The 15,610-nt window shown below is 39.3% G+C and overlaps 1 protein-coding gene across 1 annotated transcript; it reads left to right on the top strand.

Moving 5' to 3' along the window:
* Nucleotides 1-7,598: 7,598 nt before the first annotated feature.
* Nucleotides 7,599-12,323, top strand: LOC142662004 (uncharacterized). The gene is made up of 4 exons (XM_075839803.1): nt 7,599-7,701; nt 7,956-8,047; nt 8,713-8,839; nt 10,929-12,323. The coding sequence occupies exons 2-4, from the start codon at nt 7,999-8,001 to the stop codon at nt 11,854-11,856; spliced, it is 1,104 nt and encodes a 367-aa protein (XP_075695918.1). The 5' UTR covers nt 7,599-7,701; nt 7,956-7,998; the 3' UTR covers nt 11,857-12,323.
* Nucleotides 12,324-15,610: the final 3,287 nt, after the last annotated feature.

Genomic DNA, 15,610 nt, shown 5'->3' with positions numbered 1-15,610 from the left:
TAAGGGTCTGGTGAATCCACCAGGCCGCCCTATTGTATCTGGGAGCGGCTCTTTATTGAGTAACATTTCTATATTTGTGGACAGAGCACTAAGACACTTTGTTATAGGGATTAAGTCATAAATCAGAGACGCCTCAGATTTTTAATATAAATTAAAACAGGTGACACCTCCTCCGGGGTCACTTTTAGTATCTTTTGATGTGGTGTCTCTTTACATGTCTATTGGACACGATAGGGGTATGGAGGCAGTTTGATGTAAACTCAAGGAATCAGATTATAAAGCCCCATGCTGTGAGTTCATCATCACTTTATTGGATCTTATTTTGACATCTAATTACTTTATTTTTGATGAGAAGTTTTATATTCAACAGAAAGGTATGGCTATGGGGTCTAACATGGCCCCTACTTATGCTAATATTTTTATGGATATGATTGAGGAGATGTTCGTCTATGTATCCCACCACTTCACTCATGTCTTAGGGTGGTGGCGGTACATAGACAACATCTTTCTCATTTGGACAGATATTGAAACTTCTTTAGAGTCATTCCATCTGTTTCTGTATTTGATTGATAAGAATTTTTGGATGCTACTGTAATGTTGGATGGGAGTACATTGACCACTGAGTTGTACACAAAAGATACTGACCGGAATACACTTTTAAGATTTAAGAGTTGTCACCCAAAGAACATGATACGATCTTTGCCATATAGCCAGATGATGAGAGCAAAACGTATTGTTGATGACCCGACTGATTTGGAACTTATGATCTCCAATTTCTTACAGTGGGGGTATCCTAGACAGTTGTTGCATGCCCATAAGGTAAAAATTAATAATATCCCTAGGGAGTCATTATTTACTACATCAAAGCATGGGAGAAAAAAAACTGATTCCCTTCATCTCCACTTAAACTTAGTGGTAATTTTTCAAAAATTTTGAATAGACATTGGCCAATAATCAAGAACAGCTATAAACACATAGGTGAATTGAACAGTCCGCCACTTATGTTTTATAGACGAACCCGTAGTTTACGTGATAAACTAGTGAAAACAAGGGTAGGCAAGACACCAATCAGTGGTAAACAAACTCTACTTAGATCGTTAAAACCAGGTAACTTTCCATGCCACAAATGTATCAATTGTGTTCTTATGTGTAGGGATAATGTATTTGAACACCCCGTAACGCATAAACAATATAACATCAGACACTACTTGACCTGCGACTCAGACTGGGTTATCTATGTACTATGTACTTGCCACCTACTGTATGTGGTGAAACCACGTGTGATTTTAAAACCAGATTAAATAATCACCGATACTAAATTAGAAAATAGAAACGTGCTTTGCCCGTGGCAAAACATTTTGCAGAACAGGATCATACAGAGAAAGACTTAAAGAGGCTCTGTCACCACATTATAAGTGCCCTATCTTGTACATAATGTGATTGGCGCTGTAATGTAGATTACAGCAGTGTTTTTTATTTAGAAAAACGATCATTGAATGCAGACTTAAAGTCACTTTTTGCACAAAGCTAGTGAAAGCTTTCTGCAGATAGACTACATAATAATTTCTCCGAGAGAGATGTCCCTGTGTGCTCCCCACTGCATTGTGTCGAAATGACATTGTCCCTGGCTACATTCCCCAGAGAAAGTTGGACAAAACAGGCAGGTGACATACTGGATGCACGACAGCAATACTCCAATTGTGTGGCTTCTCACCTCCAGGCTCTTGAGGTGCCACATGACAGAGCTTGACAGTACACGTATAGTAAGTTGGTGGGGGTGAGCAGCAAAGAAGGTGGAAATTATTGAAGGACTACCGAAGAAAAGGGTGAGGAATAAACAAATAAAAAAGATGTACCAGCAGTAGTCAGCAACTGCAGACTCACCAGCTCTGCGCCCTGCCCCATACTGGTTGTGTTATACCTACAGGAAGACCTGGATGAACAGGCTAAAGGGACAGCAAAATGGCAGATGAGGTTTAATGTTGACAAGCGTAATGTTACACACTTTGAGGCAACAAATATTCTCTGAATGGATCACTATTGGGTGAGTCTACAATGAAGAAGAATTTGGGTGTAATTATCAATAGTAAACTAAAATATAGCATGCAATGCCAGTCTGCTCCATGCAAAGCTAACAAGATACTGTGTTGTTTTAAGAATCACACGGCATCTTGAATAATCAGTCCAGTTTTGGGCACCAGTCTGTAAAAACAATTTAAGGCTGGGTTCACACAAAGTTTTCTGCAGGCGGAAAATCTGCCTCAAAGTTCTGTTTGGAAGTTTGAGGCAGATTGTCCTCTGCCTGCACTCCAATTTTCGCTGCGCTTTTTTGCCCGCGGCCATTGCGCGCCGTGGGCATAAACCACCGCGAAATACGCTTTCTCTGCCTCACATTGATTTCAATGGGAAGTAAAAGACGTAACCGCGCAAATATATGGCATGTCCCTTCTTTCTCCCGCGAGAGAAAACCGCCTCCGCCTCCCATTGAAATCAATGGAAGGCATTTTCGGCCGTTTTTGGCGACTTTTGCGGCGCGGTTTTCACGTCAAAAAACTTGTCAAAAAACTCTGTGTGAACCCAGCCAAAGACAGCTGGAGGCAGTTAAAAAAAAAGGACAACCAAATTAATATTAGGAATGAAATGTCTCAGTTATGAAGACGGATTGTCAAAACTAAATTTATTTACCTTAGAAAAAGCTGGAGGGATTATATGAAATCTTTATATAAATATGCAGATGGCTCCTTTCAAAACCAATGTGATAAGTTATTATCTCTGGCGGACCCTACAGAGTACATGGGGTTACTATTGGCGGATAATGCAAGTACAATTTTATTATAAAGTTTGAAAGCATTACTTGACTGTCAGAACTGTAAATCTAAGTAACATGTTCCCACAGGATTTGTGTGGATAGATTTAAGAAAGGGTCAGACATCGTTCTTGAGAAGCACAATATACAGGTATACTGGTATTAATGTACAATGTTGATCCAGGGATCTGTCCAATAGCCAATAGGAATCTTGAAGGTTTTTTTCCCCACTTTATAGCAAATTGAACTTTGCCATTCAGTGGTGGGTTTTTTTGCCTTCCGCTGGATCCACCGGGTTTCTGTAAGTATAAAAAGTTGAACTTGATGGACTTAAAGCTTGTTTTAACCCTCTAACTACACTTTTAAAGGCACGACTCCAAATTGAAGGGTCAATGTGTGGAAAAATATATCTATGTTGACAGGATCCAATACATAAAGATAATCATAGGAACAGTATTCTGTGCAGGATTGTGAACAAAATTAAAGGAGTTGTCTGGTCATGGGGCAGTTTCTCCTACTGATGACCTATCCACATGATAGGTCATCAGTATATGATCGGTGGGGGTCCAACACCCGGACCACGCACCAACACTGATCATCTGATGCGACTGCCTCCAGCACCGGGACTTATACAGTTTTCAGTGCCGGAAGCTGAAGGTTTCTGTACACTGTGTAGCGGCCATGCTGCAGTACTGCAGCTCTGCTCCTTCACTTAGATAGGTCATCAGTATGAAAAACCGTCCCATGACCAGACAACCCCTTTAATTAGAAAAGTATACTATTACACAGTTTTTCCCGATGACAACAATATGTTCCTTGTATGTATTGTCAATTTAAATGAATATATGAAAACAACAATATGTGAAGGAGTGTGCAATGTGGTGCAGTGCTACAGATAAAGCATATTAAAGGTAAAAGTACAGATACTTGGAAGAAGTGTACACGAGCAGGTTAAAGAGCAATTCCAGTCACGATTGACAACAACATCAATTTTGCAGTAAACATTCCTAGGGTAAGTGGTAAGTGGACATTATTACATATAAATTCTGCTTAAAACCTTTGTTCTGATTAAAGGTTACTGCCAGACAGCAAGTGTTTCATTTCTCTAAAGCGTCACCACTTTACATGGTGCCCATTGTGTTCAACTAAGTACACCGGTTAACAGTTTTTTGGAATAGAGAATGATGCACCTGCTTTAAAAATTTGGTGCGAGCTAAAACAAAAACTAAAAACTGAGCCAGGATTAGAACATGCAAAAAATTGTGCCCATTGTGTGATCCAAATCTGCTTAAAAAACACAGCAAATTTTTATAAATGTTCCCCAATGTTTTAAGACATCACTTTAACCAGGGGCAGACACACACAGCACAGGGTCCTATTCAAGAACACCATATGGGCCCATAGCTCTCCAATAGCTCATCATAAAGGACTTCCTTAATTCTCTTTAACACTCCACCAGTAATTGAGAGCGATGAAATTCATTAGCTAATTCCATTACATGCAACATAATAGACAGGAGGCAGCTGCTTTAAGGCCCGCTAATTTAGAGTACTAGGCCCCTGTGCAGCTGCACAGGATGCACATATGATTAGTCTGACCCAGACTTAAACCCTTGGGCCCTATTTAATGGCCGTTAAATAAGACCACAAATGGGGCTATTCACACGGACAATTTTTTGATGGCACGGTAAACCGGGCCGTCAAAATATGGAACATGTCCTATTATGGGTCGTTCTCAGCACTCTGGCCGGGGATTCCACTTCAGGAAAGACCCTGATGTCACCATTCATATATTGATAGTGAGGTTAGGGGCTTCTCCTGGAGCGAAATCCCCGGCCATAGCATCAGTGGGATTTTGATCCATCACAGGGGCTCCCACTAGGAGTGGAAGATTCTGGAAGATTCTGCTTCTGGAGGAGCCATGACGGCAGTGTAAGCACCCAGCAGCTAAGTGGGCCCCCCATGGTTAGCGGACCCCGGCACTTGCCCGGGTTTGTCGGGTGGTGACGCCGGCCCTGGCCCCGTTTATTTAGTGCCACACAACCCCCCCTTACCAAATTCTGCAATTCTTCGATGTCTAACGCTACTGGCAAAAATTCTCCTCCTCCACACATGCACTTCGCGCTGTGAGGAGGAGGGAACGAGCAGCAGAAAACGCGGCTGCCACTCGGATCGCATCCAAGTGACGTCCGTGTTTTACACTGCCCCATAGAGTTCTACTGGAGCCGTGTGGCCGTGAAAACAGCCCAAAATAGGGCATGTTCGATTTTTTGACGGCCCGTAAAACAGGCTGTCAAAAACTCGGCTGTGTGAATAGCCCCATTGGGGTGAACAGTTTTTAATGAAGCCAAGTTTCCCTGTTGTGTGAATAGGGCCTTAATCTTTTTATCTAGAGACTGAACATTTATTTCCCTACTACACATGTTGCTTTTCTTTTTATATCTTTTATATAGGGGTAAAAAAAGACTGACTATAAAAGCATTGCACAAGGGGCCATGGAAAGATAGCCCATATATACCCCCTCTGTCACATGCAGTTCTGATTAAAGACAAAAACAAAAACGAGATAAAACTAAATGTGTTTTTCTAGCTCACATGTAATATAAACATGATGGTTGGTAAGGAGCCCATGATCTTTTTTGACCAGGGCTTAGAACACTAACAGCCCATCCCTTGAGTGAACATAGACAGTGGTGTAGCTACAGGGGATGCGGAGGTACCAGTTGCACCCAGACCCTTCACTTTATACGAAGACACCAGTATTATAAATGGCACATGGTAGATGGATGTCTCTGTTACAGATTTTACATTAGGGCCCAGGAGTATCAAGTTACTCCTCTGTACAGTATAAATGGACCAAAGCCACAAATCACAACCTAGTACCAATTATTTATCTCATGTTGGTCTTAGATTACCAGGATTCTGTACAACATGTATGACACACTAGAGGAAATCCTACCAGTCAATCAGTAATGATGATTTGGGGGTCAGAAGACAGCACATACACAGTGCAATATGGGTCGTCAGGGTCACATAATTAAACATGGCCACTATTCATCCTCTTCATACTACATTATTCATTCAACAAGCTGGTATTAACTTCTCGGTTTTACAGGTATGACCAGCTTTATCTTCTTATGGTGATCATTGCTTTCACAGTGTTATTCAGTAACATGCTCCGTATTCCCCAACAGCCATGTACCTGAGAACAGATATGCCAGTCTTAGTAAAATCCCTTGTGTGACCTCAGAGATAAAGTGGTTTTGTTCCCCTTAGTAACCCGAGTTTAGCTTTTATTTACTAAAGTGCACCGGGAAAATAGTGAACTGTGATCTCTGATTGGTTGCTGTGTTTTCACACTTAAGACCTTATGTTTTTATGAAGGCCTAATTGAAAATAATTTTTAAAAATTCAAATATACTGTATTCTTACCTTTTTCAACATCCACCTTTATACACAGACCATTAATATGTGTATAAAGTATATAAACTAATAGTAATTTATGTATTACCATGACAAACTGCAGGATAGGATGAAAGGAAACTTGTACATTCACCCAGGGCTTAGCTAGGGGGCAGCTGACAGGCATGTGCCTTGGTAGCTGGGTTTCAGTGTGGGCAACAAGTCACTTTGCCCTGGCTAGGTACCAAAAACGCTGCATCTGTGAATCGCAGTTGACGTACTCACAGCCCCTCTTTAGTGGTAATGGTTGTTCCATGTTTTCGGGCAGCTCTCTTGCCTAGCAATTGCTCTCTCACCGATAGTTTCCGCCCTGGCTTCTGTCTCTCTACGGCCCGGTAACTCACTCCTAAGACACTGGACCGACAGTTTACGCCAGGCGACCAACTGGACATGGCAGCTCTTACTCTTTTATGGTTCCACTCTTTTCGACTCTACTATGGTACCAAAAACAGCCACTTTTCTTTTTCAATTCTAAACTCCAACTTAAACTGAGATGTCGTGTCAGCCTATTACGTTAATTTCAAAACCCCCTTTGCCATCACAGTGCCCTCTGGGGAATAAGAACATAATATGACATCATACACATTTAAGGAGAAACAATATTTTATAATATTGGGACCCTCGAGTCTTCCGCATCAGTTTTCTGTGTATTTCTAGCAGAACCGTTAACACACATAGCAGACAACAACTAAGTACAATCTCGAATGTGCGACAGGATAAATTAAGTGTCATATGCCCCGGACACACCTCACAACTGCATTCTAAATCTCTGTACCAGGTGAGGGGAAGCCTAACTACGCCTCTGCATCTGCCTTTAAAAAATAAATTAATTAAAATACGAATTACTTCAAGCTGCCTTTCCAAACTGCCCGCTCTTCAAAACATATTATTAACAAAGACCATAACAGCAGCCAGACCTTTCTAACAAAAGTTTTTGCAAAGTTAGCTTTTTGATTGAACAAAACAGCTGTGACACAAAACTTTTGAGACAAAGCAAATAGGTTATGGCCCCAACCACAACCCAGTAGACCTAAAATGATGACCTAAAATGATGCTTCTTTTGACTCATAGTTACTTAACCTTAAGCCTGTGATTTTGCTGGAGTCCACATACGACCTTCAATAGCCATAAAATTCTAAGTTCACAATCTTTTGTGGTGGTTCGGATAATTTCACTGTCAGCAGCACTTACGGATTAAGAACACAAGCTCAGCACTCTTCTATTTCATCATGATTGTGACTCAGATCATTACTCACTGAGCTTTCAAAACTTCTAACATCACTTTAAATACAGAGACACGTCACAAACTCCACATTGAAAATCTGATCTAAAGTCCATAAAGCTGCCTGGAACAAAGCCAAAGTAGAGATGCTCCAATATAAAGGGCAGGCTGTGGCATCAACTTCATCCTCAGACCCTAACAACAAGGCATCAGGTAAGGAGCAATCTCATCCTCTCTTCTTGAAGAAGCAGACAGGCAGAACTTTCATATTTATGAGAAGATCATAGAGAGATACAGACTGTATTCATATGTGTCATGCACAAGTCTCCTCAGCTGTTGGGAAACTACAACTTCCAGCATGCCATGAGCCTTAGGGAGATCCACCTGTTACAGATTTTGTATGTCTTCTTCTACAGGTATATATGCAACAGTATAATTTTCTAAACATAATTCTTTTGTTGATACAGATTTTCACCACTGAGACAAGGTTGACCTATCCAAAGACTCAACATGCTGGGGAAAGTCGTAGCATTGGCACTAGTTGTGTGTGCAATCACAGGTCAGTAAATGTCTAAATGAATAGTATCAGAACAGAGGCGTAACTTGAAGCTCCTGGGCCACTAAGCCAAAACTGTATGTTATGTGGCAGAGGGGCCTTTGGGCACCTCAGTTTCAAGGACCTGGTTGGGACTGCTACGTCTACACTCCCTATAGCTACGACCTTGTAGCTGAAAACTGATGGGTGAATATCATAAAATTGATATTGAAAAAAGAAAACGGTGAACCAAATATGCAGTAGCCAAAAAAGACAATTATGAAGAAAACCATAAGAACCCTCAGAACTATAGTATCTTAACATATCCCTGGAATATGGTAGCGTGATGAGGCCATAGCTTTCTCATGTAACTGTTCATTTCCTTTCTGTGATTTTTCTATAGTCCTGCCTTTGTTTGCTGGTTTAGTTCTTTGTAATATACAATATATTTAATACAACAGATCCCGTTCTTATGTTCTCTCCATATGGTCTGAACAGGTTTTTTTTTTTAAATGTCCTATACCAAGTAGGTATAAATACATGTAAGGAAGTCAGTATTTTGCTTATTTATATACTTGTATATAGCAGTGCATGTAGTTACCGTACTTCTCAAAGAATTTAAAAAAATATCAAATTGATATAAACTCTATATGATGAATAAACTACAACTTTCTGATATATTTTCTTAGGATCCAAAGCTGAGGTCAGCACCGACCAGATAACTGATGCCTTCTGGAATTTCTTCACGCAACTGAGCGGCAATACTAAAGACAAAGTGGAGCAGATACAGCAGTCTGACATCAGCAAACAGCTAAAGTAAGTGGCCAAAATACCTATTAAATTGTAATCACTATAGACTGAATGGACTGTTTGTAATCACCGATCTAGTACATATTTTATTACTGTTCTAGAAATATTAGACAGTTGAAAACAAACTTAAAAGGGGTTGCCTCATGAAGACAACGACTGTCCATAAGCCCTATAAGGGCATATGTCTTATAGGGGTCCCCCACTCGGAATTCCCTTCTAGGAGCAAGAATGGAGAGCCACTCTGTAAGAGCAGCCCCCACTCTGGCTGACCCGGCCCATCCATGTATTATATGGAAGGCCGTGATGTAGTGCTATATTTTTCCTGCAGGGGTCGTGCAGGGGAAATATCTAGCTGGAAGCAGCTTCCTCTGCGGCCATCCAAGCTATTTGACGGGGTTAGAGAAGCTGGACCCATGAGAACCCATTTAGGGAAAGTGATTTTTTTTGCTTTCATTAAACAATGGAGTCTGTTATACTGAACCCCAAAATCAACGGTTTGATAAACAAGCTTTCTTACAGCCTTGAGATACAATTACATGTATAACCAACATGCTGCCAGCTGACCAGTTCTCCTTGAGACATATGATAGAGATCTTAGCTTAAACGTCAAATCTGTGTTTATATGCATTTATATGTGACTCATTATCTATTGATTTTTTTTAATTGTTTTTCAGTAACTTCATTTACTTCCCTGGTTTCTTTTTATCATATATACTATGGCCCTCATTAATCAAAACTGATTTACAGAAAAACTAGCCTTGATACCTATTTCCCCCAATCACAGTGCGCCTCTTATTTTTCCCGAGACTTTTGAGAAATTAAAGCTGTATTGTGATTGGTTGCTAAGAACAATGTTAGTTTTTCTGTTAGAAAGTTTTGATAAAAGCTACCAATATCTTCCAGCTTATTTGTACATTGATATTGTCTAGCATTTTTTTTTCTCCTTTTCTATCTCATAATGTTACTGGTTAATTTTGATATTCTTGTTTTGGCTCTACACGGGTATCCATCAACCTATGTTTATGCTCTCTGGAGGATTTCTTTCAATCAATTTTACTCTTTTTATATATATATTTATATATATATATTCTTCATTTTGAGTTTATACTTGTTATATATTTTTTATCTTTGTTGTTTTTTATCTTCTTTTTCTTCTTAAACATATTTTCACTATCTTTCTTAAAGAGGTCCTCTTTGGACATTTCCTTTTTTGTTAGAAGGGTCCTTAGTGACTCAGCAAAAAACTTCTTTAGATCTCCATTTTCTAGTAGAGATCTGGTGGTATTACATGCTATACTATTGAAAAGCTGGGGGTGCTTAGAAATACATCATGTCAATAGCGGAGCCAGATTATAGGAAGGGCAAAGGGGGCAGTAGCCCAGGACAGAGCCTCCACCACACAGGGTCTTAAAACCTTCCAGTTCCCAACAGTGTTTCCCAGACAAGAACAATGAAAAGGTTTTAAATGTACCCTCATGATTGTAAAAGTTTTAATATGTGGCAGAAGAGGTGAATAAGCAGTTTTTACTAATCGATATTACTAAGGATTGGAGGTCATTTCTCTTTGCTCAAAGCTCCAATTCCCCATCGGCCTGCACTGCTACATATGTGCATATTTATTGACACAGAATAAAAATACTGGAAGTTATTGGTTGTGATGCAGGTGCTATCCGTTCACACAGCCGTGGAGTTAAATTATAAAATTATGGCTGCCTGCATCCACCACTAGGGAGAGCTCTGAAGACAGATTTATACAACTCCTAACAAGCTCAATAATAAATCACTTTTCAATAAACTTCTAAGCGCCTACTAGTGGTGACTACTGGCTGCCAGAATTTCATAACTTATATTCTCTATGGTAGTGTGAAAGGAAGCAAGAGGAGGTTTGGAGCTCCGTAACAAAACAAAAAAGAAAATAGATGTATAAAACTATTTAATTAAGTTAATCATCATAAAATTATGGACCTTTTTAGAAAAAAAAGGTACGCTTTAAATCTAGAAAAAAAATATAGCAATGTCTACAATATTTTAATGCATTTGACAGGAATATTATTTATTTTAGAGGTCATTTCTTATATTTTATTTCCTTCCACAGTGTTCTAATTGATGAAAATCTGAAGAACATCAATCTTTATGCAGGAGAACTGCAGCAACAACTTGTTCCCTTTGCCAAGCAGATACATGACCAACTAACACAAGACCCAGAAAAGTTAAAGGAACAAATAAGACAGGAGCTGGAGAAGTTGAAGGTCAAGCTGTCCCCATATACTGATGAGGTACAACAGCAGCTGAGTAAGAATGCAGAGGAGCTACGGATAAAACTTGCTCCCTATGCTGAGGAGCTTCGAGCCCAGCTGGATAAAAACACTGAGATAGTCACTGAGCAGCTGAAGTCTGTAACCAAGGACCTAGAAGCCAAGATCAGAGACAATGCAGACCGCGTACAGGTATCACTGACCCCATATTCCCAGGAACTCAAGGCTACAATTGACGACAATGTGGAACAGCTGAGAAAGCAACTTAAACCCATCACTGAAAAAGTCAAAGATAACGTTGATCAACAACTGCAAGAGTTATATAAAAGCCTGACCCCCTATGCAGAGGAAGTACAGGAAGAACTGCGTAACCAGATTAAGACCATGGATTTTCAGATGAAGAAGAATGTTGAGCAGATGGAGACCAAAATCATGGAGTTCACTGGGCAGCTGAAAGAACAACTCTACCCCTATGTCAATGACCTAAGAAGCAAGCTAAATGGAGATATGACAAATGTCAAGCAGACATTGGAGCCATACCTTACTGAGATGAATCAGCAGATGGACCAAAAGATTGTAGCGTTCAAAGAAACAATGACCCCCTATGCAGATGCCCTCAACAAAGCACTTGTGCAGAGAGTGGAAGACATGAAGAAGAAGTTGGGAGAATACACTGTGAGTGTACAGGATCAAGCGGAGTATTTGGAGAAAGATGTTCGAGACAAGATCCAAGATTTCATCAACAAGGGTGTTTCGACTGAAAACTGATACTTCATCAGACCTGAAAAACAATGCCACCTGCTATGATAACACTCAATGTTATAAACTAGTGCTAGTATGTTAATATTAGTAGTGCTGTTCTCCTATTACATTTCTCGAGCTTGCGTTATACTTATACATTCTTAAAATAAGTTTACACAGTTACAAGCTGAAGGTTTTTTCTGACCATAGGATATTCTTTGTCTCTACTTTGTTGTTTAAAATACTGTCAGTGGTCATAATCTAACTTATATCACCTTTGTAGTTCCAATAGCAAGATTTCCCTTTTAATGAGCCCTAGAATTGTACATGTATTCTGCCTGCACCAAAGCTGAACATCAGACATGCGTTATGTTACCTGTATCATTGTATTATTGCAAAGTTACATTTTACATTTCATTTTTCCATCATTTCTAAACATTAAATTTGTGACTGCACTATTTGCATTCTGTTCAATAAAATATAACTCAGCAATACATGTTATGTCCTGACTTGCCTAAAGTGTACCTAACTATGCTCCTGATTCCTCCCCCTGCTCACTGCTCCCTTCTCCATAGACTTGTATGCAGTGTGCCTCCTTTCTAACTCACTCTGTCTCTCTCTGCTCCCTCCTCCTGCTTCCCCCTCCCCTCCCCATAGACCTATATGGGCAGGCAGCAAACAGACACCCCTACCTTCTGCAGCCTGTCAATTATGCTATGTAACCAGGGACAGACAACAGAGAGTTGGATAGCAGATTACAGGAAGAGAGACACCCAGTGGCAGTAACATTACACAGAATTTGCATGGATGAAACAACTGAATTTTAACAATAAGTAAATTACAACGTTGATCTATATCAGGTATACTATTAGATCAGCATAAGTTGTTTGAAAAGTTAGTGTCTATTTATGTAATCAGAGTTCAGTTATGGCCATACAGTAAAACAGAGTGTTTCAATGTTTTGCTTTCAACTCTATCTATAGTTCAAAATGTTCACTAAATATACACCTGGTCTGACCAAGCGTAGACAGCCCAGATGTTTTTTGACATAGAAAATATTGCATGGGCTTAAATTAGGCCACTTTTCCAACTACAAACTGTCAGACACATGGAAAACAGGCAAAAAATAGCACCAAGATAATATCTCAATATGGTGCACAGCCCGTAGTCTTTTCTTATAAATTTTTCATCAAATATTAGGATTAAGATTAAGAGGTTTGATGCATATTTTTGGATAAAACTTTCCTGTAATTGTGTATACAATGTCTTGAGCCTAGAAGTTTATATAAGAGCCATATAGCTGCCTATACAAATTAGATTAATGTCAGCAGATACCATCATAATCTGAGGAATCTGCCCACAATGTAGTGAGTATAGGGGCTTCCTGACGGAAGATGTCGGGGGAAATGATAATTGTTGGATATCGACCATGCCTAATCCTTCGTTCTGCCTGAAGATAAACCACTGTCAGAGATATCTGTCATAGGTTGTCTCGCTCTCCCCACTGAAATAGACATATTGTTGGCTGATCCGAGTGTATATGTTTACGGTCTGGTTGGGGAGATAGGTGTTGGTGGAACAAGCTCGTACGACTAACAGATATCTTAGGTGTATGGCTAACTTATTTCGATTATGAGAATCTTTTAGGAAGGATAAAGCTTTTATAATTTCCCACTATCCATAAAAAAGAAACTGGTCATCACTTCTAAGATGGACAAAGACATTAGATATGTGTTGGTAGATCCAGATAATTTTGATAAGATCTGTAGACAATCTAATGTCTATTCTGGGCCATAAAATGGCTTGATCCTCCAATATATATCTCATGTCTTTAGCCAACTTTAAGGAATAACACTGTGTAATCCGTGTGAGACTCTAGTGGATCTTATGAATCTGCATGAGTTTAAATAGGAAAACCGCACCTACAAAGCTCAATATTTCTCCTATTAAAGTAAAAACGTAATTACAAATGACATACAAAATTTTATTTACTAATGGTAAGAAATAAGTTATAGGTTTTGTACAATAAGAGTTGATCTTAAACACAGATAAAGATGTTAACCTGGTTTAAGAAAAAAAAATCCTATTCAATATGGGCACAGCAATAACAATGTTTTATATATATATATATATATATATATATATATATATATATATATATATATATATATAAAAATTCATTATATGGTACATCTTCTTGTAGGTAGGGATACAATATAGCAAAAAAGCATAAAATGCCGATTATTGTTTCAAAAAGGGGATTAATATTATTATAGAAATATAATCATGTATTTCATTGTATGTAACATACCTAAAGTAGACTTTGCCCAGCAACTTGTGTCTTGCCTGTTGGCTTCTTCTTTACGAGCTGATATGGTTTACTTAGTGCAAAGCCACATTTCTCTGCGCTAAACTGAGGACCAGTTGAGCCTTGAGCTGAAGACCTGAGTAATCTGAGACTGACTGGTTGCCACCTGACATCCCATTTTAGAATGCTGTAGCTGTACCCACCAACCAGTCTTTCTCAAATAACGCTGCTCAGCTGAAAACTGAATTATGACCATGCAAGAAAAGAAGTGGAAAAAAAATCAAAACAGCTTGGCATGTCATTAATCATCTCAGCCTGTCCTATTAATTCGATATTTTAAAAATATTTCAGAATTCTTGCCCAACTCTTAGTTTTGCTATATACAAATAATGTTAAAGCACAATGTTAAGACTATGGATATAAATTATAAACAAGGGTTCCCATAGCAAAGCATTGTACAAGACCCTTTACAAATCAGCCAATTGACCCTTCAAGTGTCTACTTGCTTATTTTTATTCTCTGGTGGGCTGCGGTATATCCAACTCCTAGTGACTTGGCCTGATGAAGACGATAGTCCAGCGTCGAAACGCGTAGGCTATTTCATTGCCTATTTAAATCATTATTTTAATCAAAAACCCAATAAATCCCTTTTATTACCTCCTTGTCTGGACTTGCATTTGATGTTAGCAGCGCTGTACTTTGGTTCACAAGTTTTCTCCTTATATATATCAGAAGTTTGGATTGGTAGGGGTCCGGGTGCTGAGACCCCCACCTCCGCTGAAACGATGGTGTAGAAGAACTCAGCTGAGCACCCTGCATCATTGACTGCGATCGGCACTCGGCACTCTCCCTGTCAGGTTGAAGACATCCCACATACACATTCTATGAGAGCCATCTTCAAACTTCTGATATGTCTCTATGACATATAAAAAAGTTGATGAAAGTAGTTACTCTTTAGTTACTCTTTAACCATTTGGTCCACGGTAAGACGAGGGAGGGCCAGGAGTACCCTGAACATGGAGACACCACACGATGTAAGGTACTCAGCTAACCAACTGGTTGGATGTCAAACATTTTCCTTAATCTCCAATGAAGGCCAAGCCCACTTGCCGAACCTTTAAGAACTACTCAACTTTACAACCACTCAATCTGCCCTTGTCTAAGAATGTTTTAACCCCAGAGCAAATATTAGTTTTTTTTTAGACGAATCAAGAAAACCTGATGAATAGATACTCTGTATCCTCGTGAATATAGGGCGTTATAACAAATTGTATTCCCGAGCAGTGGTATGATAATGCCAACTTAATGGTTTGATACGTCTTGTTCCAGTTTCCACAATGATTTTACTAAAAGGAAATAACATTATAGTAATCTTGACCCACTTAGCACTTTCCCATAGCTAACATATGCAAATCATCCAAATAAAATAACAGCTCATTGGACTCACAATTAATTAGCCTAAATTGTATCCTT

The sequence above is a fragment of the Rhinoderma darwinii genome, chromosome 10 (genome assembly GCF_050947455.1).
Source record: "Rhinoderma darwinii isolate aRhiDar2 chromosome 10, aRhiDar2.hap1, whole genome shotgun sequence".
Classification (NCBI taxonomy): Eukaryota; Metazoa; Chordata; class Amphibia; order Anura; family Rhinodermatidae; genus Rhinoderma; species Rhinoderma darwinii.
Note: the sequence above shows the minus strand (reverse complement) of the source record. Positions and strands in the feature narration are given on the sequence as shown.

Bases quoted from the DNA above. Each gene is read 5' to 3' on its own strand.
- LOC142662004 (XM_075839803.1), top strand. From the start codon at position 7,999: ATGCTGGGGAAAGTCGTAGCATTGGCACTAGTTGTGTGTGCAATCACA. The intron at 8,048-8,712 runs GTCAGTAAATGT...ATATTTTCTTAG, and splicing joins AGTTGTGTGTGCAATCACAG to GATCCAAAGCTGAGGTCAGC. The intron at 8,840-10,928 runs GTAAGTGGCCAA...TTCCTTCCACAG, and splicing joins GACATCAGCAAACAGCTAAA to TGTTCTAATTGATGAAAATC.